We start from the raw sequence: 26,827 nt of genomic DNA, 5'->3' as shown, positions 1-26,827 counted from the left end.
AATTAAAAAAATAAAGACAAGAGAAGCTTTGCCTCTCCTATTAGTTTTTTAATAGTTCGTGAACATTTGTTACACCAGTTCTAGGCAATTAAGCTCAGGAAATGTCAAGAAAAGACTTACAGATTACTTATTTATTACGAACTTATTTCGTATTGAAATACAATTGGTATATGACAAACCAATGATTTCATGGATATTACTACTTACAATGAGGCTAAGTAAAAATCTAAGGTAAAAGATTGAGTAGAGGGATAGACAGATGTAACAAAACTCATGAAAGTGACATATGAACGAGTCAAATTTAGAATGCAAGCGGAAATGTGTTGGGAGAGAAGCAGGTCTCTGAATCCTCCCCCTCCCCCGCCCCGTTTTTCCATGCAGCTCATTCCACCGCCCCGCATTTTAGATGATACAAAAAGATTCACATAGAAAAGATGAACACAAACCCGTAATTCCTCTGGAGGAGGAAGAGGGAGCGAGAGAGCCTTTGCTCACTTACCAAGGGGGCCTAAGAGTCTCTGGAGAACGACTGAACATGGGCACAACTAGCATAATCCCAGGAGATGGGCACTGGTAAGTAGGAGTATTTGTACAAGTTTAAATGGTCACTAAGACTTGGGCATCATTCTTCTATATTGATTTGCATGATTCATTTTCCTAGCCACAGGTGGACCGGGCTCGGGGTGAATGCAGCAAGACAGGAAGGAGCAAGGGGTAGAGGAAAAGGAGCCATACCAACACTTCACAGGGGCTCAGCCCTTCACCAGGCAAATAGGCCAGAGAGCCAATTGGATTGTTGAATGTCAGAGCAGAAGAGACCGAAGACATCAAATGATCAGTTGAGAAACAGGAATCCAGAGTCTTTAAGTGAAGATCATGGGTCTGATTGGTAACCGAAGTTAGTCTTGTCAGTTAAAGGCTCCCTTCGCAGAGTTCTTTTAAGGTCTATGACTCTCTCTAAGCCAGTTACCCAGTAAGGACTTCTTTGGTTGCCCGTTTCCCTGGCAGTGATGGAACTGCAATCCTATTCATTTCATCTGATGATTTGGCAGAGGATTCAGAGGGGAAAGAAGAGAAAAGCTTGTAAGGAAAGACGTGTGAGGCCAAGCTCAACAGAGGATGGGGCGATGCCCTCATGCAGCTCAGAGCCGAACTTGATGTGATGGACCGGAGCTCCAGGTTTGGAGTGGGGGCTGAGCGGGACTCGTAATAGATGTTTAAGAGGGGAAGAAACTTGGCAGAAAGTAGATGCTTTCACCTGCTGAGAGGTCTGAGTCCCCAAAGAAACTGCACCCCCATGCCCCCCACACACAAAAGTTAACGACACCACACCTGCCTTCCCCAGATGGGGCTCCCTGTGCGAACGCCTCTTCGTCCTCCAGATTTTCCAACACTGGCTCAAGCTCCTCCCTCGCCCGAGAGGGGCTGCTGTCCTAGAGCCAAGCACCAGCCAGAGCAGCGGCTGGGGGGCGGCGGGGAGTGGGCCCGGCTCTTCGCCATTGGTTGTGCGGACCAGAGGGGCGGGGGGAAGACCACGATCCCGCTGATTCCGCGGCCCGGGGCTCACACCCCAGCTGCGCCCGCTGCCCGCCAGTGCGCTCCGGCCCCGCGCCGCACGCTGAGCCCGACATTCCCGCGGACGGCTTCACGGGCGCGGATCGCCGAGACAGGGGCGCCTACGAGGAGCTCAGCGCGGCCCAAACCCCACCCGGGGTGCCGAAGCGCGGCCGGGGAGGTCCGCGCGTCCGGACCCGCAGGTCAGTGAGAGGCTCCCGAAGCCTCCCTCGAGCGGAGGCAGAGGAGTGGGGAGCCGGGGACGCGCGAGGTGCCGAGCTCTGGAGGAGGGCTCGTCCCCTGCGTGGAGCGCCCAGACTCCTCTCCTGGGGCGGCCTCGAGTTCTAGAGCTTCCACTCCCTCCGGAGCCGCACCCCCCCCCACCCCCGCCCCAGACTCTCCCCGGCTCCCAGAGGTTTGGCTCCTTCTCTGGACTCCCCTGAATCTATCCCCTTTGCGGCCGGCCCCTCCCTTTATGACCCCCAGCAACCTCCGCAGGTCGGCTTTCCCGATGGTCGGGATGACTTCGCTGGGCTACGCAGTGCCCGTGGCCCCGGGATGACCCGCTTCAGTCCCGGACACAGAGCCGGGAGGATTTGCCCTCGCGTCCGCTGTTGCAAAGATTGATTCCTCCGTGCAAGTGTAGACAGTTCTACACTTTGCAGAACGTGTTTCTAGGTGCATTCTGTTTGCTTTTGCCTTTGTGGTATGTGCGGTCATTTCTGTTTTGCGCCTATCTGGGCACTCGCCACGCGCACACTGCCTGCTTTGCAGCTTAATGGTGATAGCAGGAGTCTTTCCACCCATCTTAGTGGCTTCAAATCCAGGGAAGTTTTTACCTGGCGCTGAACACTTGCGTTCCCCAGTGGTGGTTTCCGAGTCCCGGAAAAACCTACTAGAAAACCGCACCAGCTACTGGAATCCTGTGTTTCCCTGTCGAGGTGCGTGGATTATGGGCAAATTGAGTTCTGATTTAGGAGAGAGGTGTGTGATGTGGCCCGCTCTGGGTAGCAGAAGGATCCCTTCACTCACGGAAACATCTGGTTAAGGACCAGGTTGGCGGGCTGTACCTCCGCGCTTTCTGCCGCTGGATGCCTGGGGCCGCCCAGGCTGGTTTGGTGTCAGACTCCGGAGGCAGGGTCTGTTTCTTAACCTTCATTTCCTCTGCCTGTTAAATTTCCTTTGGAAAATTTTTTGCGGAAGTGTTGAAGTACTTAGGTGGTTCTTTGTGGTGGATAGTAGGATCCGATGGCTCTGGACATTCTCAAAGCCATCGCATTTGGTCGGGTCCACGGTACAGGTGCAAAGGGCACGGAATGGGTGGTGATTACGTCCCAGGGCCAACCCGAGAGACCACCGCTCAAGATATTTCTCCTAGGGAGCTTTTTGCTTTAGATTTTTCTAGATTCATTGTCAGCAGCCGATCAACAGGAAAAAAGACAAGATAAGTGATACTCCTTTCTAAAAAGGTTTGCCTCTTAATGCAGTCTTGCTGCCCAATGCACCCTCCTTTAAAAAAAAAAAAAAAGGTATTTAATTAGCTTATGGTATGCCACTAATCTGAGTGTTTTAGCTTATTTGTAATCTATCTCCTACAGATTCTTAAATCTATTTTGTGACTAAAATGCTTCATTTCGCTTAGAGGCATCTTGCCCCTACCCCCACGGTCTCACACACTTTATAATCAGCACCTAGTTGATCCCTTAATGCACATTGCTTTTTGAAGTGTATATTAGTGAGTCTGCCTTGTAACTGAGTTGCACTGACACCACTCCCACAGGACATGTCCTTCAAATGCTGGGCATTGTGGGGATGGAGAACCATCTGCCAACCTCCAAAATATTCTGAGAATACTGAGTTCCAGAAAATGGGTGAGGTATTACATTTTTGTGATTTGATTTTGAGGCTTATTATTTGGCTTATGTATTTATTTTTGATTCCTTTACATAAGGCAGAGTGCTCTGAAGAGCTTGACACGAGTTCACGGTTCTCATTAAAGAAGCTTCATGTAAGGTAAGATCCATTCCCTTTTCCCTGCTGTTATTTCAATTCAACAGATTTTATTGGAGGTCTATGATTAAGAGATAAATAATGGTGTGATGACACGTGGCATCAAATCCATCAGAGGATTTATTTGCAGGTTTCCTAAGAGTTTTTTTTTTTTTTAATCAGGGCAGATGAAGGATGACAGTTGATTGGTAAGAATGATTAATCATACTAATCATTAAGTAATGTGGAGTCATACACTTATTCTAAGAATGAAAGAGTAACCCATCACAAGCAAAACTCTCTGATTTGGCCTCTATTCAGATCTAGTCTCAACCCATTTGCTAATATTCCTTCTTCTCTAGGCTTGCTCTTCTCCCTGCACTTGTATTTTAAGGTTTTTTTTTTTAAGCTGTAGACTTTATTTAAATAATTTTATGTTTAATTTGTTGTTAGGGAGAAGCAAAATGTAAAATTATGACTGAATTTTTGTGTTTTGTTCATTTGGGTTTTTTAAATAGTAATTTAAGAACCTGGAAAAATACATTCCTAAAAGGCCCTGACGTCAGGCAGTGGGTAGGTCCCGCTTGTCTGGCTCTTGGCACCCATGAGCCATTCAGTAAACATCTGTTAAATGAAACTAGAAGCCAAAAAGTAGTGTTGCAGAAGAATGCCATTTTCTTCAAATAGACATGTGTGGAGCTTATTGTATTATCATATTACTATGTCAATATAAATCATCACAGGCTTAACTTTTATTATTATATATTATTATTCTTAATGACAGCTGAAAAATAAAAAGCCTTTAAGGTAGTTAATGGAATAGGGAACCTAATAAAGAAGAAGCTCAAACTAAGTGCATGAGTTCGCAGGATTCCTTTTAGCTAACAGAGGTACCTAGAGAAATCAAGCCACAGGCTTAGGTGCAGAAGTCCATGATACATGCACATGTGGACCAGCCTTTGATTTAGAACTCAGGAAGTCTATCTGTGCATTCACTGACCATTTCAGATACACGGTAGGAGGAGAATGAGCCAAGTTCTGGGACCCCTTCAGTTCTGATTCTGATTTGTGGCAGATGGGTCCATGGTATATAGTGTTCTGAGTTGCTCAGGCTCAAGACACAGAATGCCTCTTTCAGGAGTTCCTAATGTATAGGATCCATGCTCCTGTACACATTTGGAACCAGGAAATAATCACTGTTTAGTCTAAGTTTTTTTGGCAACAACAATAACAAAAAATGGAGATTCTGAATATCCAAGTAGCCCTATACAAGTTATAGTATCTCTAAGCATGAAATGGCACAACCCGGCCAAAACAGTGACAGTATTTCAAAGCTCTGAATTCATATCAGGAATAGGATAGACTGTCATTAATATTTCCTGAGTTCCTAGCTTCTAAATTCTCATCTATTAAGTTATATGGGAAATCAGTCAATCCAGATTTATAATTTGCATTATGAGCTTGATTGTTGATGCCACTTATGTTGATATTGTTGATTGTTTGATATTGTTATAGACAATAGTGAGAGGGTATGGAAGTTGTAAGCCTCTAATACTTGTTAAACAGGGTAACTTATGGTAACAGACCTGAATACCATTTTTGATGGGAAACAAAAGGATAAGATGGCTTAAGAACGTGTTTCAAATTCAGAAAGACAGGAAGATGACTTACACCCCAGTTAAAACATTAAGACAATTCATTCAACACATAGATTCACTCCTCAGGGAAAGCCAAAATAGCAGCTTTCCTGATTAATTTGACACATTAGTCTGGTACTGATTAGAACTGCCTGGTAATCTATTAACTATTGTCAATTAAACTGGTTTGGTTCTTACTGAGTTTCAATTTCCCTGTGCCCAGGATTATAGCAGCTGGATCTACTCTTCTCTTTTCTTAAAGAAAACATTCACAATAGCCCATAAAATGCAACTATAATACAAAGAGTGGTTAAGCCCTACTGGGCAGATTGACTTTCTTTATCTCAGCCAGAGAGTCTTTTTTTTTTTTTTTTTTTTAAGATTTTATGTATTTACTTGACAGAGAGAGAGAGCACAAGCAGTGGGAACAGTAGAGGGAGAAGCAGGCTTCCCGCCCAGCAGGGAGTCCGATGAGGGGCTCAATCCCAGGACCCTACCTGGGATCATCACCTGAGCTGAAGGCAGATGCTTAACCATCTGAGCCACCTAGGCGCCCCTCAGCCAGACAGTCTTAAACTTTGAAAGAGGAGGTATATATGAACCATTTCAAAGGTTTTGTTAACTATATGCAGTACAAAAAAAGGAGGAGGAGGAGGAGGAGTGGGGATGGGGGGAGGGAAGGAAGAGGGGGAGGAGAAAGAGTTCTGGGCTTAAAAACCAGTTGCATTTTCACTACATATGCTCTTATTAAATTTTATTTCTATTTTTTCTTTTTTTTTTTTTTTTTAAGATTATTTATTTGACAGAGAGAGAGACAGCGAGAGAGGGAACACAAGCAGGAGGAGGGGGAGAGGGAGAAGCAGGCTTCCCGCTGAGCAGGGAGCCCAATGTGGGGCTGGATCCCAGGACCCTGGGATCATGACCTGACCCAAAGGCAGCTGCTTAACGACTGAGCCACCCAGGCACCCCCTTATTTCTATTTTTTCTAATGAAAACACCTTTATTGGTTTTTTTTCTGATTATAAAACAATATATTTTCTTTGTATCAAAATTCAGATACATGCACAAAATAGGATGTAAACAAACCTACCCACATCACCTGCTAACAAAAACTGTTAACTTGGTGCATAACCTTGTTTAGTTTAGTTTTCTTTTGCATGCCTCTAAAATTGTATATGTGTGCCTAGTAGTAGTAGCAGTGCTATAGTAGTTGTTTTACAAAAATGGAATCATACTATGCACTATTCTGAAGCTTACTTTTTGACTTAGCCATACATGTCCAGCATCTTTCCATATTAGAAAATGTCATCTTTTTTATTATATCAGAATCGTCCATTGCATGACTCTTCTACCATTTAACCAATCCTTGACTCATGGACATCTTGGTAGCTCCAATGTTTAGCTACAGAACACATCTTTGTGCATGTGCCTTTTAAACTTGTCTGATTTTTTCCCATGGGGTAAATTATCAGAATATAAATAATATTGTTAGCCTACAGTACCATACATTTTTGGATGAAAAGGGAAGCACTCAAATAATTCATTCAACAAGTAGTAGACATTCCTCGCTATGACCGAGAATATCTTTTATATGCCTGGCACATGATATTTTCTGCCCTTAAAAAAAACCATTTTTTATTGATGTTTAACATTCTTTTAGAGAAGTACACAGTCGTAAGTATATAATTTATGATTCATGTGTTCAATTTGAAAACACCCTTGTAAATGGAACCCAGTTCAAAAAATACATATTTACTAATACTCTCCTTGATGGCCTTCATATACCTTGGCAACCTGTCATTCTAACTATTCCTCAAGAGAAGGTCCTTGGTGAGCTTGTTGACCTCAATTTTCATCAATCAAGTGCATGATTAAGGGCACTGTGACTTTTAGAGTGACAGAGGAATACTGACAGGTTCTCAGACCTTCAAAAGGACTTCTTGTCAACAAAGTTGGTCTGCTTCACTGGAATCAGTTTCTGAGATCTCTCCCTCTGTCCCCTGTCTCTATTAACCTTATCAGTTTTGGTCTCAGATTTGGACCCTGTGTGGCACATATTTTGATTCATATGATGAATTAACCTCTGGATAACAAAAGAAACCGAATAACATGTTTTTCATCTAATTTCTTCTTGTTGGCCACCCAGCTCAGCTCTGAGTATAAAGTGGATTTGGAGCCAGAAAAGGATCCTGAGCTCCTGATCTGTGGTTTTAGTCACAGCTATCGCCTTCTGCTATCCTTTTCCAGAAGGCGAATAAACAATGACCTTCAAAATTTAATTTACTTAACTTTTAGAGACTTCAGTTTCCTGGTTTTTAAGGACTTCTAGCTACCCAATTCTATGAAAAAATGTTTTCCTTTTATGATTGCTTATTTAATTTTTGTTTTGGTATTTTTTGATTTTTTTTTAATAGTGGAAAGTTAATATTGAGAGAGACCATAGGGAAAGAAGGAATAACTTAAATACATGATAAATGTTTTAAGTCAGTTCCAGAATGAATGAAAAGAAAAAAAAATTGCTTCTTTTGTGCTCATGTGTTTTCATTCCTTTTATTATTTTTCTAAGAAGCTGAGGTCTGGATTAATTTCCTAGCACAATACTGCTTAGGATATCACCGTTCATATCATCATGGCTATGATCTAGATGAAGTGCTATTCAAAGTATGGTCCATTCACTAATGCCAGCCCTTGAACTGTTAGTTACTCACGCACCATGAGATACAGAACTTGAGCCAGAATATAAATCAAATAAGGCACTAAGCACACTTTGTAGTTTAGCTGACTTTTTTTTTTTTTTTAAGCAAGATATTCTGGGTACAGGAAGCAGTGCTTTACAAGTTCCTCATCTCACAAGGACTCATAACCCACATATTCCTGAGGGAGGCAAATGGCTACTTTGAGTAGCAATGATCTCCAGTGTGGGGCTTTGTAATTAAATTGTGAAATTTATAAAAATGTAAACATTTTCCTTTTCTATGCTGATTTTCTATTGAATTTTGTTTCATTCTGTTTCAGTTTCTTTGGAGGGGAGGGTGAGTTAATCCTCGAGATAGAGTGACTAACATTAGAGTACCATGGCATAGAATGTTCCTGAATATCATAAATTATAATAGCCTGTGGTGATTGGAAAGCAGTATTGTCCTTGACCCTTTTTATCTCTACAGATGAGCACAGTGCCAAGGATTGTGATTATAAGGGACTTAGTAATTTTCAAAGGAGGGATTATCATGAAGTTTAACTTAAAGAACAATTTAAATTAAAAACAACAAATTCTGGGTTGCCTGGGTGGCTCAGTCAGTTGAGCATCCAACTCTTGATTCAGGCTCAGGTCATGATCTCAGGGTCCTGAGATTGAGCCCCGTGTCAGGCTCTGGGCTCAGCACGGAGTCTGCTTGTCCCTCTCCTTACCCCGCTTGCAGTCTCTCTCTCCCTCTCTCTCTCAAATAAATAAATAAATAAAATCTTAAAAAACAAAAAACAATGTATTCTGTTTCACATCTAGTCAGGTCTTCATTGACTATGGTAAACTCTTATGATTTTTGTTGTGCTCTTCAAAATACGTTTGCAACAACTCCTCAGCTATGTTCACAGTAATGAATTTCAATATTTATAGTGGATCCCTCCATCCTTTCCTTGGTTATCCCAGTGGATACTTGACTAAATAAAATTTTTGTTGAAAGACACAGTTGCTTGATAAAAAGTATGCTCAGAGTTTGCTCTGGAATCTGAAACTATAAATTTTATTGCCATAACTAAAATACTTATAAAATTTAGGGTATGTTCATCATGATTCTTTAATACTGAGTACTTATCCTTTGAGTAATTGATATGATTTTATATGAGATCATTTATTCATTCATTCAATAATTATTGTGCATCCCAAAGTAGAACAAATATGGAATACCTCTCCAAGAAGCTTCAAATTTCTTCATTCCTTTACTCTTTTATTCATGAAACAATCCAACAAATGCTTATTGAACATCTTTGTATAAGACACCGTGCTGGTTCATGGTTATAAAGATGAGTGAAATGGTAGTCCTCTGTTTTAGAATTTCATAGTCCATCAAAGCTTTAGGCCAACAGGTAAACAAATATAGTAAGTATAATAAAATGTGAGAGATGCTAGTGTAAAAAGGTACAGAAATTATTATGAGAATGCAGAGAAAGGAGCCAGAAATTTGCATAGAGAAAGTGGGTGGGGATTTGTGTTATGAGTGAATAAATAGATGAGACAGAGGACAGAAAGTTTGAGTAGAGTCTTGAAGAATGAACAAATTGGGTTTTGGGTGGAATTAGGGAGAAGACATGTACAAATATAAGGATTAAGCATACATATTTAAAAAAAAAAACTTTGGGAAATCGAGAAAAATTTGATTTGCTTGGACCATCAATCTTTGGAACAATGGGAAAAAAATGAGACTGGAAAAGTAGCATGTGGCCAGATTAAAAGGAACATATAGCACAGATAATATAAGGAAAGGTCTTTCAGATTTCTTACTCAAGATGGTCACTATAAAAAGTGTATGTGCAATAGACTCTTGCATGTAATAGTGATTTTTTATCACCTTCCTATACATAGTTAACAAATATTTATTGAATGAATAAATGAATGCACAAAAAGATACAGTTTTTCGTAACCAAAGGCAATACCACTGTCCCATTAATTGTATAATTACTTGTTTTTTCCCATTAGGAGTAACAAGTTAGTCTTAATATAGCTTTACTATCTCTCACCTATTCCCACTTGAAGCCATTTGTGTATGTTTAAGTGACAGCTGGTCAGGACTGTCCTTACATGTAGCACCTCATCATGCCCCAGCTTGTTAGGGAATTTGTTTTTGGCTGTACCAGTAGCTAATTCTCATCCCTTTAAACCTCACTCTTGCATGAAATTAAAGCTAACCAAAACATCCTCTACAACCCTCTTTTTCTCACAGTGCCATAAGGGGGTTTCAATATATTACATAGACAATTCAGGTTTATTCAGAATTTGACTTCTTTATAGTCAATTTCTTGAATACCCAGCATAACCTCTGCTGTCATCGTACAGTAAGATTTTATGTCAGGCAGTAGAAGGTAGATTAGGCTTAAAACAACAAGTGCATTCATTGTTTCCAGCAAGGGGTGAAGGTGCTCACCCAGTTCACCTGGTACTGAAGCTGCCCTATACTTACACAATTATTGCAGCAGAGGTGAGGGACGTGGCAAATTTCACACTGGGTCTTACATTTTCTACCCAGAAGTGACATGTCACTTTTCCCAAATTTCACTGGCCAAAACAAGTCATCTGGCCACCCTAAATTCAGAGGGGATGGGAACATGTAATCCTACAACATGCCTGGAAGAAGAAGGAACAGCAGAAACACGCAAACAGCATGAATGACCACAAGTCTTGAAATTATCCCTCTTTTACCCTCAGGCTCCCTGGAGAGAAGGAACGTAATGAACATAGAGCATTTGGAGACATAGGGATATAGATTTGAATTCCAGTCCTGCCTCTAAGTGGCTGGACGACCGTGGAGTAAGCTTTTAAATTCTCTGATCCTTAATTTTCTCATCTATTAAAGAAAGATCTGTTAAAGAAAAATAATAACTACCTTAAAGAGCTGTGAAGATTAGAGAAAATACACATGCACCATGTGTACACATGAACACACATACAAAACTAGTATATGCTTTTATTTAATAAATACTGGCTACTGTCGTTCATGTTGTTAACTACTGTTTCCCCAAACTGTTGTGCTGGACATTCTTTCTCCTACATAACATCCTGGGCATACTACTGCCTATCACATTCTGAAGATATTACCATTCCACAATGATGTGGGGATGCTCCTGTCACCTTTCTTTCCCCTCTACTTCCCACAACTTTTCTGGCATGATATGGCCCCTACATCCCAGCCCACACCGTTAAAATAAAAGAGAATTAAAGACTAGATATAAGAGTAGTGGGTGACATGTGAACATGTGTTTCTGACCAAAGCTAAGTGAATAAAAAACACAGAGCCGACAACCTTAAGGGTAAGGTAGAGAGCTCCACTCTGATAAAGGACAAAGTCAGTTAAATCTCATATAAGAGATACTCATGGTTTCCTTGAATAAAACTATATTTATTTATATTTTTAAAAGAATATATAACTATTTCAGTAGTCTGTTTACTATAAGTAATTCCTAATTATTTCTCAATTTCACCTCCTTATATTTTTTAATAGATTCTATTTATTTTATTTTAGAGAGAGAGAGGGAGGGAGGGGGAGTGTATGGGGGGGAGGAGGAGAAGGGGAAGCAAGAATCTCAAGCAGACTCCCCACTGAGCACAGGGCCAGACTGACGTGGGGCTTGATCTCATGACTCTGAGATCATGATCTGAGCTGAAACCAAGAGTCAGACGCTTAACCCACTGAGCTACCCAGGCACCCCCACCTCCTTACATTTTTAAGTTTACCACATTCTGGGAGAATTTGAGCCTACACTTGTTTATTGCTTCCCTTTTGTCTTTGACAGATTCTCGTCTTGAGTTGTTATCTAAAATGACAACAAGCTGCTGAGGACTTGGTTTCCTCCCACACTTGATAGCCTGCCATATCATTTTGTTCCATGTTACAAGGAACATGTAGACATTCTCTTTGTTAGCCAGACTTTTGAGTTTACTGTATCGCCTGAGAGAGAGAGACAAACAAACAGAAAAAGAGAGAGATAGAGAGCATTAAGGCAAGCTCTGCTATTTGATTCACACCAAGAATTAGCAGGACCATGGGAAATCCCACATGGGAATATGCTTTCCTGATGAAGGACATAATGTCCTGTTCTGTCCCCTGCCCTCCCTGGTGTACCTGGAAATCCTGGTAGATGAGTAATTTCAGAGCCGTAAGAGAGCACTTTGTCTCCTTACAGGATTGGTGTTTTACGTAACCTCTGTCTAAAATCTGACTCATCTGGTACTCATCATTTTAGGGTACCTACCTATATTTGCAGCCATATAATTGTTGATGACTGGCAAAAGCACTATTAATATCAGTGTCCTCCATTTTTTCATTTGTAGCTGCATTTTGCATGATGATTCAATTTCTAAATTGTTCATTGGCCCCTATTTCATAAAATACGGACCCTGGACTATAATAGAGTTCTTGTGGTCAGGCTTAGCATCTTGCCACACTAGAGGACTCACCCAAACCAGGATGATCAGGGAGGTGGCTGCTGGTTTAAGAGATGTAAAGGACTGTAAGTTCTTTGATGTGCGGAACTTACTGTTTGAAGCCTGTTTGACACTTGCTGCCTAAATAGTCTCCCACTTATACTTTAGTTTATTTGCTGCCATTGTTTCCTGCAGTCCGCGTGTAGAATCTGGGCCTCACTGACTACTGTGGGCTCCCACTGGGCTTCCCTGGAGTCCAACTGATTTGTTCTGTTAGAAAACTACTCGTGTGCCTGAGGGCATTATGCTAGACAAAATAAGTCAGAGAAATACAAATACCATAGGATCTCACTTATATGTGGAATCTAAACAAAACAAAACAAACCTGAAGTCAGATATAGGGAACAGACCAGTGGTTGCTGGAAGCCGGTGATGAGGGCCTGGGTGAAATATGTGAAGGTGTTTAAAAAGTACAAACTTCCAGTTACATACTAAGTAAGTCATGGGGATATAGTGTACAGCATGGTGACTGTAGTCAATAATACTGTATTATTTATTTGAAAGTTGCTAAGAGAGTAGATCTTAAAATTTCAAATCACAAGAAAAAAATTTTAACTATGTGAGGTGATAGATATTAACTAGACTTATTGTGGTGATCATTTTGCAATATACACAAATATCAAATCATTATATTGTGCACCTGTGTGATAACTGTGATTTATAATAAATATATATTCCGTCTTCCTCTCTGTTTTTGGCATCCTAGGAATTTCCTGCCTGATGAATGGCACAATGTGTCTTTTGTTATGTTAATGAGGTGACTTTGAACCACACCTAATGGTGGGGGCTCATTGTTAGAGGAACCCACCTTGTGATTAGAGGGTTGGAAATTTAAGTTCAACAGGAAGGGGAGGAGAGAAGGGAAGGAGGTTGAATCAATCTCCAGTGATTGATGATTTAATCAATTATGTCTATGTAATGAAACATTAATAAAAACCCAAAAAGACAGGGTTCAGAGAGCTTCTGGGTAGGCCAACACATGGACATGGTGGGAGAGCGACACACTTAGCATGGAATCTCCGTGCCCTTTTCCCATAGCTTGCCTTATGCATCTCCTCTGTCTGGATATTCCTGAGTTATATCCTTTTATAATATACTGATAACCTAATAAGTAAGATGTTTCTCTGAGTTCTGTGAGCTGCTCTAGCAAATTAATTGAACTGGAGGAGAGGGGCTTGGGAACCTTTGATTTATCCCCAGTCAGAAACACAGGTAACAACCTGGGGCTTAGGATTGGTGTCTGAAGTGTGTATGTTGAGAGGCAGGGTCTTGTAGGATTGAACCCTCAACCTGTGGCATCTGATGCTATCTCCCAATAGATAGTGTTAGATTTGAGTTGAATTGTAGAACACTCAGCTAGTGTTCCTAGAATTGCTTGTTGGTGTAGAGAATGGCTCCTAGTCCCGCCTCACAAATTGAAATTGCTATCAGAACCTATTTAATCTGAAACTAATATAATGTTATATGTCAATTATATCTCAATTAAAAACAAAAACAAAAAGAAAACTATTCTCTCTTGACCCAAGATGTCTCCAAAGTCCTTATCTTTGGGTATTTCCACTATAGGACAGATGCCCATGGCCACTTCTGAAGATGACTGATGATATAAGATGAACATAATTGGATTCCATGATTCTGGAGGTCCATATTGAGATTCAGACCAGTGGGTGATAGCAGCAGTGAAGTCATGAGTAAGGCTGGCTAGTGAGTCACCATTCCTGGTCTTTAGGTAGCATCTCCCACAACCATGGATCCAGTTTCCTGGATATATTAAACTTCCTCTAACTCATCCTCTCATGCTTCACCTCTGGTACCCATGGCTTAGTGGGCATAATGAGCTGATGGTAGCAGCAAATAGTTGAGCTTTTCCAGTGCTGTTGGAAAGATTCCTTTGAAGAATCAGGCTTCTATCATTGTGTTTCTTTAGAAGCTTCCAACATTTTAGCTGATTTACTGCATATTATGCCAAGCATATTTTCTTTTCTTTTTTTTAGATTTATTTATTTATGTATTTGAGAGAGAGTGTGTGCATGGGGGCAGAGAGAGAGAAAGAGAGAGTCTTAAGCAGACTCCACACTGAGCACAGAGCCCAATGCAGGGCTCAATCTCACGACCCTGAGATCATGACCTGAGCCAAAACCAAGAGTCAGACATTTAACTGACTGCACCACCCAAGCACCCAAGCATATTTTCTTAACATCCTTGGGGATAAGTCATTTTTTCCCCAACTTATATGTTGAGAAATTCCAAATCTACTGAAAAGTTGCAAGAATAATAACAACAGACACCTATATATTCTTTAACCAGAGTAACCAATTGTTAACATTTTGACATATTTGCTTTATCATCTTTCTGTATACGTATGTAAATGTGTGTACTGTTTTTTTTGGCTGAAACATTTGAATGTTAGTTGCTGACATAACACTTTATGGCTACAAAGTTCAAGATGCATTTCCTAAAAATAACATTCTCCTATATCAAACTTAGGGAATTTAATATTTACATAATACAGTTATTTAATGTGTAATGTATATTTAAATTTCCCCAGTTGTCTTAATATTGTCCTTTATAACAAAGCTGTTTTTTCCTTTAATTGGCCCAAGAATCTTGCATTGCATTAGATCTTGAAATCTGCCTTCTAATTCTTTTTCTTAGTATTCATCTGACTCCTAAATCATGTAATATGGCCAAAACTGAATGTATCCAACACAGCCTGTGTAAGCTGCCAATTACTAATCATTCTTTTTAAATATCCGTTTTACTGTGGAAAGCATCATCATACTTTGACTGTTAGCCATTGAGGACTGGAAAAACGAGAGAACTTATTTAGCAAAATTCATATGTATATATTATGCTAAACACTGGGCTAATATCCAGAAGGGATGGGCAATTCACACACTATGTAATCAACTAAGGTTCTATTTGTAGTTATATTATGAGGGACAATGGTTCATTAATTCAAGTAAATGCTGTGCCTTGATTAAAAATGTCATCACATAGAAGACTCTGTGAGCTGGAGACTTAAAATGCAAGACCTAAAACATTTATATACATTTGTGATATTCCAATCTATTCTTAAGGAACAGACTATAAAGCACCTTATTTGAAACAAATACATGACTGTAGTTGTCAATAAAGATAGATATGAATAGTAGCTTGCTTAATTAATTGCTAATACTGAAGTTCTTTTCAGACAACCTATGTCATCACTATTTTTTTTCAAACTGTACCTGTACATGTGATTTTATGGATAGAGGATGGCTATTAGTCTTTGGCATATTCCTGTGTGCAAAAATAGAGAATTGGATACATTATATAATTTATATTCCTCTCCCCGCTGCCTCAACTATCAAGATATTTTAAGTAGAGATGAAGCTTAGGGTTTAATTTATGGAGTGAATGAAATATTTACTGTATATCCATTCTTATAAATTGAAAGTTTATGAGATGAGGAGAATTTATAAGAAAATGTATACAAAACAGTAACAGGCATTCATAGAAACATGCAAACAGAAAGGTCCTCATTAAACACATTAGCTTGGGTGCCTATAGGAGACAGAAGAAAATGGAATGAGGAATCAAGATAAAGAGGAATCAATCATGACAATAAGCTATGAACTGAGGAATATATTTAAAGAGGGAGGTAGCAGTAGAAAACAAAGTATTGTTAGGGAGTAATACAATATCATGTTTTCCTCTGATTATAGTGAATGGCGTCGTGGCCCATGGCTGCCCACTTCTGAGGAATCTGCTTAGATTTAGAGTGGACTTCATCAAATGGCTGCTGAGAAACCAAATTTCCGGGCTCTACCCTGTTCTCTTACAGCAGTTTTAGAGGAATCCAAAGTTCCCTGGCACCTGAGAGTAGACTAGAGATACCTAGTGGTCTACATGTAAAGGTTTAAAGAAAATTGTAGTAATCACAAAATTAAGTTTATAAGAACAAAATCTTTCCCAGTGTCATACTCTATGAGCAGTTTCTGATTAGACAAAAAGTATATTGAATATAAATTATTTTAACTGCAGAGGGAGAATGAGAGACAATGGAAAAGGAGAAAACACCATTCCATTCTTCTACCAGAGCATGGTTTAATGAGAATTTTTAAAAAATGTGTCTAGCCTTATTAAAAATAAGTAAGATTTTTTGTATACTAGTGCTATGATTTAACCAATTCTAGCTGCTCCAAGAATAACAAATGTTTTTCTTACTACACTTGTAACATACTGGAAATGATCAGATTCGAGTGGAGGGAGAGAAATGACCTGAAAGCCCTTACTAAAAATACTGTAACATCTTGAAAGGCCAGTCTTGCTTCTTACCTTCTTTCTTCCACACTGATTCATTTTGACCTTGCCTATGTTCTTCAAGTCATTATTTCTCTGGCTATTTGCTTTTTCTTTAAAGGAAGTGTTTAAACCAGTGACCTTTTCTCCCGCTCCCTAAAAGAGATTTTTATTGTTCTGCTGCTTCTTAAACAGCTCCTGTTTCCTTCAACCCTCAGGTTGATACTTTTCTCATTTTGATTTAGACTCATAGTGTTAGCCAAGAGGGGTCCAATATCCCCAAAAGGTAGGACAGAGCCCTTCCTGGTCTTTTCTAAACATCATAAAAGAATCATGAAAATGCTGTGCCTACACCTGGCTTTGTATTTGACCTGTTTTTTAAACAGAACATCATCCATTTAAATTATCTTATTCTAAAACAGTGTCATTCTTAAATAATTATCCTTCCTAAGGCAGTGTTTTGGACATAAAATCTTCACATTGAATATAAATGTAACACAAATTTATTAAGACTAATACTTTGATTTTTCCAGAAAAGCAGTGATATATAAATGCAAGGGAGGTTATATCTACAGTTACATTTGAGGTTGTACAAGATGGATGGCCAGTCATTTTCATATCCCCTTTTGAAATACTTTCTTGTGTTTGAGACTTTTTTTAACTTCACTCAGTACACCATTTTGTGTATTAAGAAAGGAATATTCTGAATATTTTGTGAATTATAGCTTATGTGGATAACTAATTTTTAAAGAATTAAGACCAAGTAATTGATCTAGCATAAAAGCATTCTGAGTATAATTTAGTTATTTTGCTAAGGAAATCTTTTACTGGGCCTGAGGGTAATCCAGATAGACAAAAGTCATCACGGGGGTAGAAAGATATAGGAGACTGGTCTGAATCCAAAGCAACGTAATGACCTATCCTAGAAATGGATTTTTAAAATATTTTAAGATAATTTTTTAGCTGATACTAAGCTATTACTTTGTCATTTTTAAAATTTTCACCAAAATACAATGAAAAAACTCTGAATTTATTTTCTGATCATTCATTTGAACAGTGGGTAAAGAGAAGTGCTAATTTTAATTTTTTGTCTTACATTATCCAGTTTAGATCCACGACTTCCAGTGTATTATTCAGACTCTTCATCTTCTGCATTTCTTCTCATAAGATGGTACTCAATTCAATATTTAATAACAGACAGACTCAGTTTATTTCCTTACTTGATTTTATTTTTTATTGGACTGTTACAGGGAATCAGAAACAGAATTCACATACAATTCTACTCTCCTAAAACATTATACTGATAAGTAAGAGCAGTTTTCAAATACATGGATGGCTGAATCATCTTTGAATAAGGATAGCACATAAGATAATAAACTTTATTTTCATTATTGCAAGCCCAATGGGTAAGTGTTTGCCATTGACTGCAAGTGACAATTTACATTTAGAAATTGTGGGAAGTATGTATGTCAGCACCAACCTTCTCTCATCAGCCAAAGAAAAAGCATTAAAGAGAGAAGATAATTGTGTAAATGGTAAAGGAGTAGCTTGAGATCTCATATAAAGCATACTATTTTCTAAGTAGAACTAAAAACAGCTTTGCTTAAATGTGATAAGGTCCCTACTAGATTTTGGAAATGGTAATTTCTACGTGCCCTACAGAGAAAGAGATCCAATATATCATTATAATATCAAATTTTATATTTGTAGACAGAAACAAGCATTTTACCATGTCATATTAATACTTTATCTGTCAAATCATTACTAATGGTTTGGGAGGACAGCCTTTTGGAGAATGACAGCAGGACTTGATAATGATAAAATGTTGATTCGACATCCTAACAGCCAGGGCACAAGGCAACAAAGCGGCTTATCCCAGTTTTCCACAACAAAAAAACCTTTCAGATAGTTGTTATTCACATAGACACGTATTTGAATAAAGGTCAGAAAGTCAGAAATTGCTGTGCCAGATTTGACGCTGACTGTAGGCTTAGTTTTATACACCATTATTTTATAGACGACAAAGCCATGGCATAGGCCGCACGCACACACTGGCCACCAGAGGTCTTGCAGTGCCTGTGTGAGCAGACTCAGAGATGGGGTCTGTCAGCTCTTTTTCCTTTTACCAGGCATGAAGGTGTACGTCAGAGAGTATGCTTTTGTTCTTCTAAAACTTCACAATTCTCATCATCACCCCATGGGAAGGAAAGCTTCCATTCTCAGGCATGGTGCTGAGTGTCGTGGAATCAGAGACCCCCAGGTTTGCCTCTAAACTGTCTCTTCATCTCCCCACCTCACTGGGCTCATGGAGACCTTCCATGTCCACTCTTCCTCACTTCAGTGGTGACTGCCTTTTGTAGATTTCTTCCCAGCACAGGTTTTTATTCCAAGAGACAAAGGGAAAGCAGCTGACCGTGAACCAAAACATTTACACAGATCCTCATTTATAATGTTGTGATCCAGCTGTCTCATTTTCCTTTCTCAAAAATCACTTTCTGAGGATGGCTCAGAAAAAAGCGTCATCATGCCCACGTGGTTTTAGGTGCCATCGAAATGGCAGTACTCTAGTGCTGCCCTGACACAGGTCAAGGCTATGCATTTAAGATGAAGTCTCTCTCTTCTTTTCTTTAAACCTAATCTGTTTGGAGAAACAGCCCAAGAAGCATTATCTTGAAACATACTTGTTTGATTTCATTTTCACAGCGCCATTTTTGGCCTCATTCACATGGTCACAAGTCCCGAACACGTACAACTGGCCTCATCCTGAACATTATACAGACTGTCAAAACGTTCAGCAGAGAGAAAGAGGATTTATCAGTTTTTAAAAATTCAGTAAGAAAGTGAGAATCAATGCCATCAAATTAAAATGATCTCTAACAGTGCATATATTCTGTTGTTTCAAAGTAGAACAGTGAAATGAAATTTGCGTATCTGTCATTTAAAATTACAACATATTCTGGAAATGATATTAAATCTGAAATACTGGGAGGAGAATATTTAAAGAAGAAAATATTTAACTGAGAAATGTCAAATAATGACATGAGCTTTCATTTGTTCATTTCCACCATTCTTCCAAGACCACTTGGAACATCAGATGCTTTCCCCAAATCTTCTTAAGTCTCATTTCCATAGACCACTGAGGCTCAACAGTGGGCCTTTTGTCTGAAAGAAGGAGATCCTCAGGATGTGAAAAGTATTCTTGGAATATTTACATGTAAAGAAATGCCTTTGTTTTAACAAGGCGTCTGGTAGCCAGTTGTGAGTTCTGCCACTAAATTGCTGATACTCTCGTGACACTGTCTGTGCCTCCAGCCCCACCCCCAGAAAATGACAGATTTGGGTAGTGAATCCAATTCCAGCTGAATCTGTGACCTGCACATGCCAGAACTGTAGGACTAGCAGAGACTTGGAAAGTTCCTCTAGCCTTTCTAAGCGTTCGGAAGGAACTGTCTACTGGGATGGCCTTTTATAATTTTCTAAGGATGCTTATGGAAATGTTCTTATAGCCTAGGTCAGGACCTCTTAGCGAGGTAGGAAAGGTAAATGTTATTGCATAAATGGGAAGACTGAAAAATCAAGACTAAACTGTGAGCTAGCCCAGAGTAAGTAGCAGATAGGAACTAATGACGCAAGTCTTCATAATTTTCCTCTTCCCATTACAGTTGAGAAAACTAAGAACACAGTTCAGGCGTGGAGTCTAGTCCCTCCTCTGTCACTGTCTAGCTGTGTACCCTGAGTAAATCATGTCTTTGTGGCTCAGTTTCCTCAAGTGAGAATAGTAATTCCTGCTCTACCAAGGAGCTGTGAGGAACACACAAAATGCACAGTCCCTTCTTCACCCATGCTAGGAAAAGAGGATGTAAAATCCTTACTACTCAAATGATAGGAAAATTGAGACCAGATGGTACAAGGAGTTAGGATGAGCAGAAGCCCAAAGTCCTGGGCTATCTTCTAATGAGATATTTCTTTTGTCAAATCAGTTAGCTTCTTTGTCTCTCAGTTTCCTCAGCTAGACTTAGGAGGTCTTTCCAGAATAAAGAATATTTCTTTCTATTCAGCCCATAAGGTTTCCATCCTAGTTTTCTCTCCTATACATCATGCTGCCTCTGAAACTCTATTTTCCCCAAAGATGAATGGCTGAGACATTTACATGCTATAAAAAGGCAAGGGATTGCCAAATCAGTGTGACACATTTGAGTCCCACTGTGATTCTCTCTCTCTTTTTTTTAAGGATCGTTAGGAGCCTGTAGCAGCCTAATGGAATTAAAATCACCAAGCAAAGCATAATGAGGAGTAGGAGTCAAATTATTTTAGGAACTACTAAGACACTGTATGTGGCCTACTCAGAGGAATTCACTAAGATCATTAGCCTGCATGACACCCAGCAGGGACAGCCATCTCAGAAGTGTCCCCTCCTTCCCAGGGATCATTAATGCTGCTCAGCTCAGACCACAGCGGCCAGTGTCAGCCCCTCAAAGAATCAGCCACTTAATTAGATCTGGAGAACAGAAGGGAAAGGCAAGTTTTCAAGGTAAAATGCAGGGCAGAGTTTAGGAAAAGGGAAAGCCAGGGGCAGAGTGGATCTTTTCACATTAGCATTTTACTACATCTGACATAAGGAGATACAAAATTTTACAACAAACGGATTGAATGCCATAAAGAGCTAGGAAGAGCATCTTTTCTGGACTTGAAGAGTCATCCGCCCAGAGGGATCATCCTCCCTCAGGCTGCATTCCTCGCCCCCATGTGGACTTAGTGGGCTGGAGGCCCAGGCAGAAACTGGCTGTGACTTTTCCAGTGATGGAGGAGAGGGTGTCTGAGACACACTGCACCCACACTTGGAGCCTGGGGAATCATGTGGTATCCCGCTTGCTACCTGCCTGTCAGTCTGCTTTGCTTCTGGTGTTCCTCACAGGGACCACGTTAGGAGGGAGAATATGGTGAAGAGCATTCTTTGCCTCCTGGCTGAGAGAAAATTATTCCTTCTCCACACCCATTAACACACATACACACACCATAACCTTATTTTGGCCCAACCCTTTACAATTCACAAAGTGCTTCCATGCCTATTTTCTTGATCCCTGAATAACACAGAGAGGGGATGGGGCAAGTGCTATACATTTCACAGATGAGGAAAGTGAAACTCAGAATAATGTAGGCCATTTGCCCAACATCCCAAAGGTAAAGGGGAATTCAGGCCTCCTTCAAAACTACATCTCATGACAGCAAACCTTGTACTTTCTACCATTCAAAAGGAATCCAACCTTTTTTCTTCTAAATTAATCTGAAGTTTTTTGTTCAGTACTAAAGTATGCAGAACAAGGTACACAGGTAGATCGAAAAGAAGAAACATGAAGAAATGGCCCCACATTTCAAGAAAATGAATTTTTGTAAACAAATTGAATTATAAATGTTCAACAAAAAGCAAACTTACATGTGCGGCGTGATTCTTCAAAAGTGTGGTTAGAGATAAATACTGGCTGGGAAGGTGCTAGTGGGCTGGAGGTGCGCAGAGTTAATTTTCTGGAGAAGGGAGGTTTGGCGCTGACTTTTTGGGTCCTATTCTCAGAGCATCTACTTGGAGCATCTGTTGAAATCACAGCAGATGGAGCACATCAAAATTGTATTTTCCTTTTTATTTATTTTAGTTCCTTGGAGAATCCTGGCACCTTAGGTACTGTGGAGGTAAAATAAAAGTTCATTTTTATATCATCATTTGTAATATAATGATATAAACATTATCTATTTCTGGAGAAGTAATTCCGTTCCCTTCCCTTCTTGAAGTGAAAACTAGAAATGAGACTTAAATGTGTTATTTTGCGAATAATGCACTCAGCTGTTTTTTTGTTGTTTGTTTGTTTGTTTTTGCAGTGCCAATGGACACCTGATCCCCTGCTGCCTTTGAAAACCAAGAAGTTTTGTTGTGCTGATTTAACTGCCTACAATCTTTGCTGATGCTATCATAAAAAAAAAAAAAAATGCTGATTCTGTCCTTTTTAACCCCTGTGTGAAACTGACTTTTAACATACTTGTGCATTCTTTGACCCTCCATAAAGATGTCTGAACCTGACTCTTCATCTGTATTTTCGGGTAACGTGGAGAATGGAACTTTCCTTGAGCTATTTCCCACATCCCTGTCCACATCAGTGGACCCTTCCTCAGGCCACCTGTCAAATGTCTACATCTATGTGTCCATATTCCTCAGCCTTTTAGCATTTCTGCTTCTGCTTTTAATAATTGCCCTCCAGAGGCTCAAAAATATCATCTCCTCCAGTTCCTCCTACCCGGAGTATCCAAGCGATGCTGGAAGTTCTTTCACCAATTTGGAAGTCTGTAGTATTTCCTCTCAAAGGTCCACTTTCTCAAACCTTTCCTCATGAAGAAGATGGAAGAATTCCTGAATGCTGCAGCACCCTAGGTTTTCCCTTGCAGGAAGTGTCACATGAACCAGCTGCTTCATGAAAGAAATAACCCCTTTCTTTTGCAACCAATTAGACCTGTTTCTCCTCCTTCACCCCTCATTTCTTGTTCCATTCATGATGCTTTTCATTTGTGAATGTAGGAGTTGATGCTGACTCAGAGAAATGTGTGCAAACCTCAAGGGGCAGAATTTCACACAAACCACCTGACAAATCGGAGCAGACCTCTTCAAGGTGGATCAGTTCATTTCACTCTGTGGGACACCTGAGGCAGAACTTATCTGAGGTTGCCTCACAGTGGGTGCTGGATATGGACTCTTGTACTTCATTTCTCTTACAAAACCGTGAAACCAACTGAGCTAGCAGAAACTGGCAAAATTAAGTCTGAGCTACTCAGAAGATATTCTCCATATTTAAAAGATAAAGTGGAAATGCCAAATTAAAAAAAAAGTCAATTTAGATTTAATGTATAACATTCCTAAAACCGGAGGCAAAATATGCTAAATGTTTTATTTTCACTTTAACAAATGAAAATCATATTAATTGATGAATTAAGTCATCATGGAGAAGTTTTGGAAGAGTTTAACTTTTAATAGCAAGACAAATATGTGTTATGATGCAGTCTGTAATGTATTTTTGCCTCTTGGGTTTTTTTTTCTATCTACGTTATAGTCATAATACCCCTACTGTTGTAGAATTCTTTGTGATAATTGCTGTTACTAAGCGACACACCCTAAGAGACAGCAAGAAGTTTTTATTTTATATTTATACTTTCCATTAGTGGAAATGAAGCATATGGAAAATAGTCACTTAGTTCTCTTTTCTGCAGTAATAACTCCTAGCAGTCATGTTAAGCATGTTCCTTTATTCAGTTTCATAGTCTTATAATTTTAGCGAATTCTGTTAAGGCTCCCAGATGTCAGATGTTTGCTCACTCACATTAGGTTGCAAAACGTAAGTGACTGAATTACTAATATATATGTTATTATATACTCCATGAATGTTACAGGTCTCTGATAATTAGTTGTTCTATGTTAACATAATACTTTGCATTAGAATTCCAGGATGTGGGTTTTTATTAAAAATTGTAGACATTCAAGTTATGTCGCTGCTGGGAGCTTAGTGATCCTGGGAGCCACGATACTGTGGTCACCCAAGCACTGAACTTGGGGGCTTTGTCCATGAAATGAGGCATACATGTGAGCACAGACTTGGAATATGGAAGAAATCAAGCTCCCCCTAAAAACAAAACAAAGCAAATAAACTACAGCTTCTTCAGAGTAAGAATTTTAATTTAATTTTAAAAACAAATGGCCCACAGCATAAACACTGAACTTCGTCAGCCTACGGAGCCCGCCGCATCAACATGCTCTGTCTTCCCATGGCAACTGGATCATTTCTTGTTCAAAACATTTTCTAGTCTTAAATAGTGGAGCTTCAGTACATGCTTTGGATTGACTGTGCAGGCGATACCCTTTAGTAACTCAAATGGGATAAAGAATCGACCATTTTTACAAGGTATATATTTGTCATTCTAAAATGCTAAGAGAGATGATGAGGACTGGTAATGAGGATCTGAAGGTTTCTTTCCTTTTTTTTTTTTTTTTAATCCATAAGCTTCACTTAAATCAGACCACATTGACCTATTTATATCAAAAATGTCCCCAGACACTGTAAGACCTGCACAGAGTTGCTGTCCTAAAATGTGTAATTAGTGAAAAATTTGCCTCTGCTGCCACTTAAAGCATGGCAGTATGTTGCAGTGTTATATGTAGTGTAAATGTTGGACTAGAAGAACTCCACTATTTTAGATCATTATCAGCAGTCTCTCAATATGTGTGTGTATGTGTGTGTACTAATGTATATATATTTTTTCACACACTCCCAATTAAAAGTTGTGTGAAAGCTACAGGATTACAGAGGCACTTGTGTTATCACTTTTGCTTTTTGATTAATTTTGTGCTACTTTGGTTATTGGGGAAGAAAGGATATGGATACAGTGATTTAAAAAATAATAATAAAGGAGCAAGTTTGCCATACAATAGGACAATCTCAGTATGATCTGTTTTAAGGGGTAACTTTATACTCTATCCTTCTGAAAGTAAAACTGCTTTTTAAAAAAATCTGCAGGCCTACCCCTGCCCACCCCCACTGCTGCAATGGTTCTTGCTCTCCAGGTTAAGTAAAGTAATTAGAACCAACATTCATGAATGAAAATTAGGACTTGTCAGTTTTGCCAGGATAGCAGATTATACAATTTGAGATGAATTGGTGTTGTCTAAGAAGTTCAGAAAGGTTGGAAGACTGGTTTATAAATAAAGAAGTAGAGCCCATTGAAAGCCTGGTTCTTCTCTTACTGTTTTCAGTGAGGTGGTACACAGTCTTCTCTCCTAGGAAGGCTTTTCCACCACTCTTTTTCTACACATCCTCTCTGAAGCAGGGTCAATAATGAGTGACCCCAATGTCAGCCTCCCTCCACCCCTGCAAGAGTCCCCTAGCCTTGGGGCACTGAGTTCCACACTTCCCTGATCAGAAGATTCACTTGGATGTTTGGAAAATATCCTGGTTCCCAGGCCACAGCCCAGACGTGAGGAGTGGAGCCAGAGAACTGGTATTTGTAACAAGGACTCTGGGTGATGCTCGTGATCAGTGGGACACATGGTGGCAAAGGAAGGGTCACATATATTGCTCCAGTGTATTTGTGGAGACAAGAGGTCTTACCTCTCATCCACTGCCTAAGCAACTGCTGTTTCTCCAAGCTAAGTTCCCCGTCCATGCACAGCTCACAGCACCCCCACCCCAAAACTACTCACTTTCCTGCAAGGGTCTGAACTTCAGGCCCCCTTCTAAGTGGAAAACTGCTGCTTTCATACTGGGCTCAGTATAATAAGGACATGAGGAAGGTTGCATCCCTTCTTCCCCACAACACCACTTTCATAAGACCATGTGCATATAACGGATGAGGACTGGGGGCTAACTGAGGGATTTATAAAATGAGAGAAAATATTTTACACTGTATTAGTATACCAGACTATTCTCACAATCCAAACAAAACAGTAGCACGACTAAAAAATGAATCATTCTTGGGGCACCTGGGTGGCTCAGTCGGTTAAGCCTCTGACTTTTGGCTTCAGCTCAGGTCATGATCTCAAGGTCGTGAGATTGAGCCCAGTGTTGGGCTCCATGCTCAGCATGGAGTCTACTTGAGATTCTTTCCACTCCTCCCTCTCCCTCCCCCTTCTGCTCTCCCCCTGCTCACTCATGGTCTCTCTCAAATAAATAAATAAATAAATAAAATCTTGGGGAAAAAAAAAAAAAAAAAACAACATTTTCAGGGAGAACTGCCAGTTTCTAGAATTGACTCTGCCTGAAGTCTGCCTTTCCCTGTTGGAGAGGCTGCCACTTCAAGTCAATGCCAGGTCTCACTCTGCTTTAGAAAGTCCTCTAGGATCCATCCCAGTTGATAGAACATACAGACCCAAGCCTTCAGTACTGCATTTCCCAGAGCCTGAGTTCCTCAGGATAGAATGCTCAAAGGGTGTGTGTGGAGGGGGTGAGTGTGCATGGGTACTGGAGGGGAGGCTGTGGGGGAAGCTCAGAGTCTCCTAGGTCAGCTCTCTTCAGAATCTCTCCATCTGTGAGAGAACAATTGTGCTTCTCTTTCTTCTGGTTATCCAGTGGGCAGCTCTTAAATCCCCCATGTGTCTGTGTTCGTGTACACAGACTCATACATGCAGAAACTCACACAC

At 39.9% G+C, this 26,827-nt stretch overlaps 1 protein-coding gene and 1 long non-coding RNA gene across 11 annotated transcripts in view; one reads left to right on the top strand and one right to left on the bottom strand.

Moving 5' to 3' along the window:
• The first annotated feature begins 1,031 nt into the window (after positions 1 to 1,031).
• On the top strand, positions 1,032 to 25,279 carry SERTM1 (serine rich and transmembrane domain containing 1). Of its 8 annotated transcripts, none has more exons than XM_036091008.2 (4): positions 1,032 to 1,757; positions 3,510 to 3,567; positions 22,308 to 22,344; positions 22,531 to 22,710. In XM_036091008.2, exons 1-4 carry the CDS (start codon positions 1,346 to 1,348, stop codon positions 22,612 to 22,614), a joined length of 591 nt encoding a protein of 196 aa, XP_035946901.1. In that variant the 5' UTR covers positions 1,032 to 1,345; the 3' UTR covers positions 22,615 to 22,710. The 8 variants fall into 8 exon arrangements, with proteins under 8 accessions (XP_035946901.1, XP_035946904.1, XP_035946903.1 ...); XM_036091010.2 differs by lacking the exon at positions 1,032 to 1,757 and adding an exon at positions 1,972 to 2,495; XM_036091015.2 differs by lacking the exon at positions 1,032 to 1,757 and adding an exon at positions 1,978 to 2,495 and having other exon boundaries at positions 3,506 to 3,567; positions 22,531 to 25,279.
• Positions 17,873 to 26,827, bottom strand: part of LOC118534914 (uncharacterized) — a 107,617-nt gene continuing 98,662 nt past the window's right edge. For 2 of the 3 annotated variants that reach the window (XR_004916957.2, XR_004916959.2), the window contains exons 2-3: positions 22,094 to 22,336; positions 17,873 to 19,438 (exon numbers count right to left, since the gene is read on the bottom strand). This is a non-coding gene — a long non-coding RNA (uncharacterized LOC118534914). Of the gene's footprint in view, positions 19,822 to 22,093; positions 22,337 to 26,827 lie in introns of all 3 variants that reach the window. The other variant, XR_004916958.2, reaches the window with a different exon arrangement.

This window comes from Halichoerus grypus, chromosome 4 (genome assembly GCF_964656455.1).
Source record: "Halichoerus grypus chromosome 4, mHalGry1.hap1.1, whole genome shotgun sequence".
Classification (NCBI taxonomy): Eukaryota; Metazoa; Chordata; class Mammalia; order Carnivora; family Phocidae; genus Halichoerus; species Halichoerus grypus.
Note: the sequence above shows the minus strand (reverse complement) of the source record. Positions and strands in the feature narration are given on the sequence as shown.

Bases quoted from the DNA above. Each gene is read 5' to 3' on its own strand.
- SERTM1 (XM_036091008.2), top strand. From the start codon at position 1,346: ATGGGGCTCCCTGTGCGAACGCCTCTTCGTCCTCCAGATTTTCCAACA. The intron at 1,758-3,509 runs GTCAGTGAGAGG...TACATAAGGCAG, and splicing joins CCGCGCGTCCGGACCCGCAG to AGTGCTCTGAAGAGCTTGAC. The intron at 3,568-22,307 runs GTAAGATCCATT...TATTTATTTTAG, and splicing joins TTAAAGAAGCTTCATGTAAG to TTCCTTGGAGAATCCTGGCA.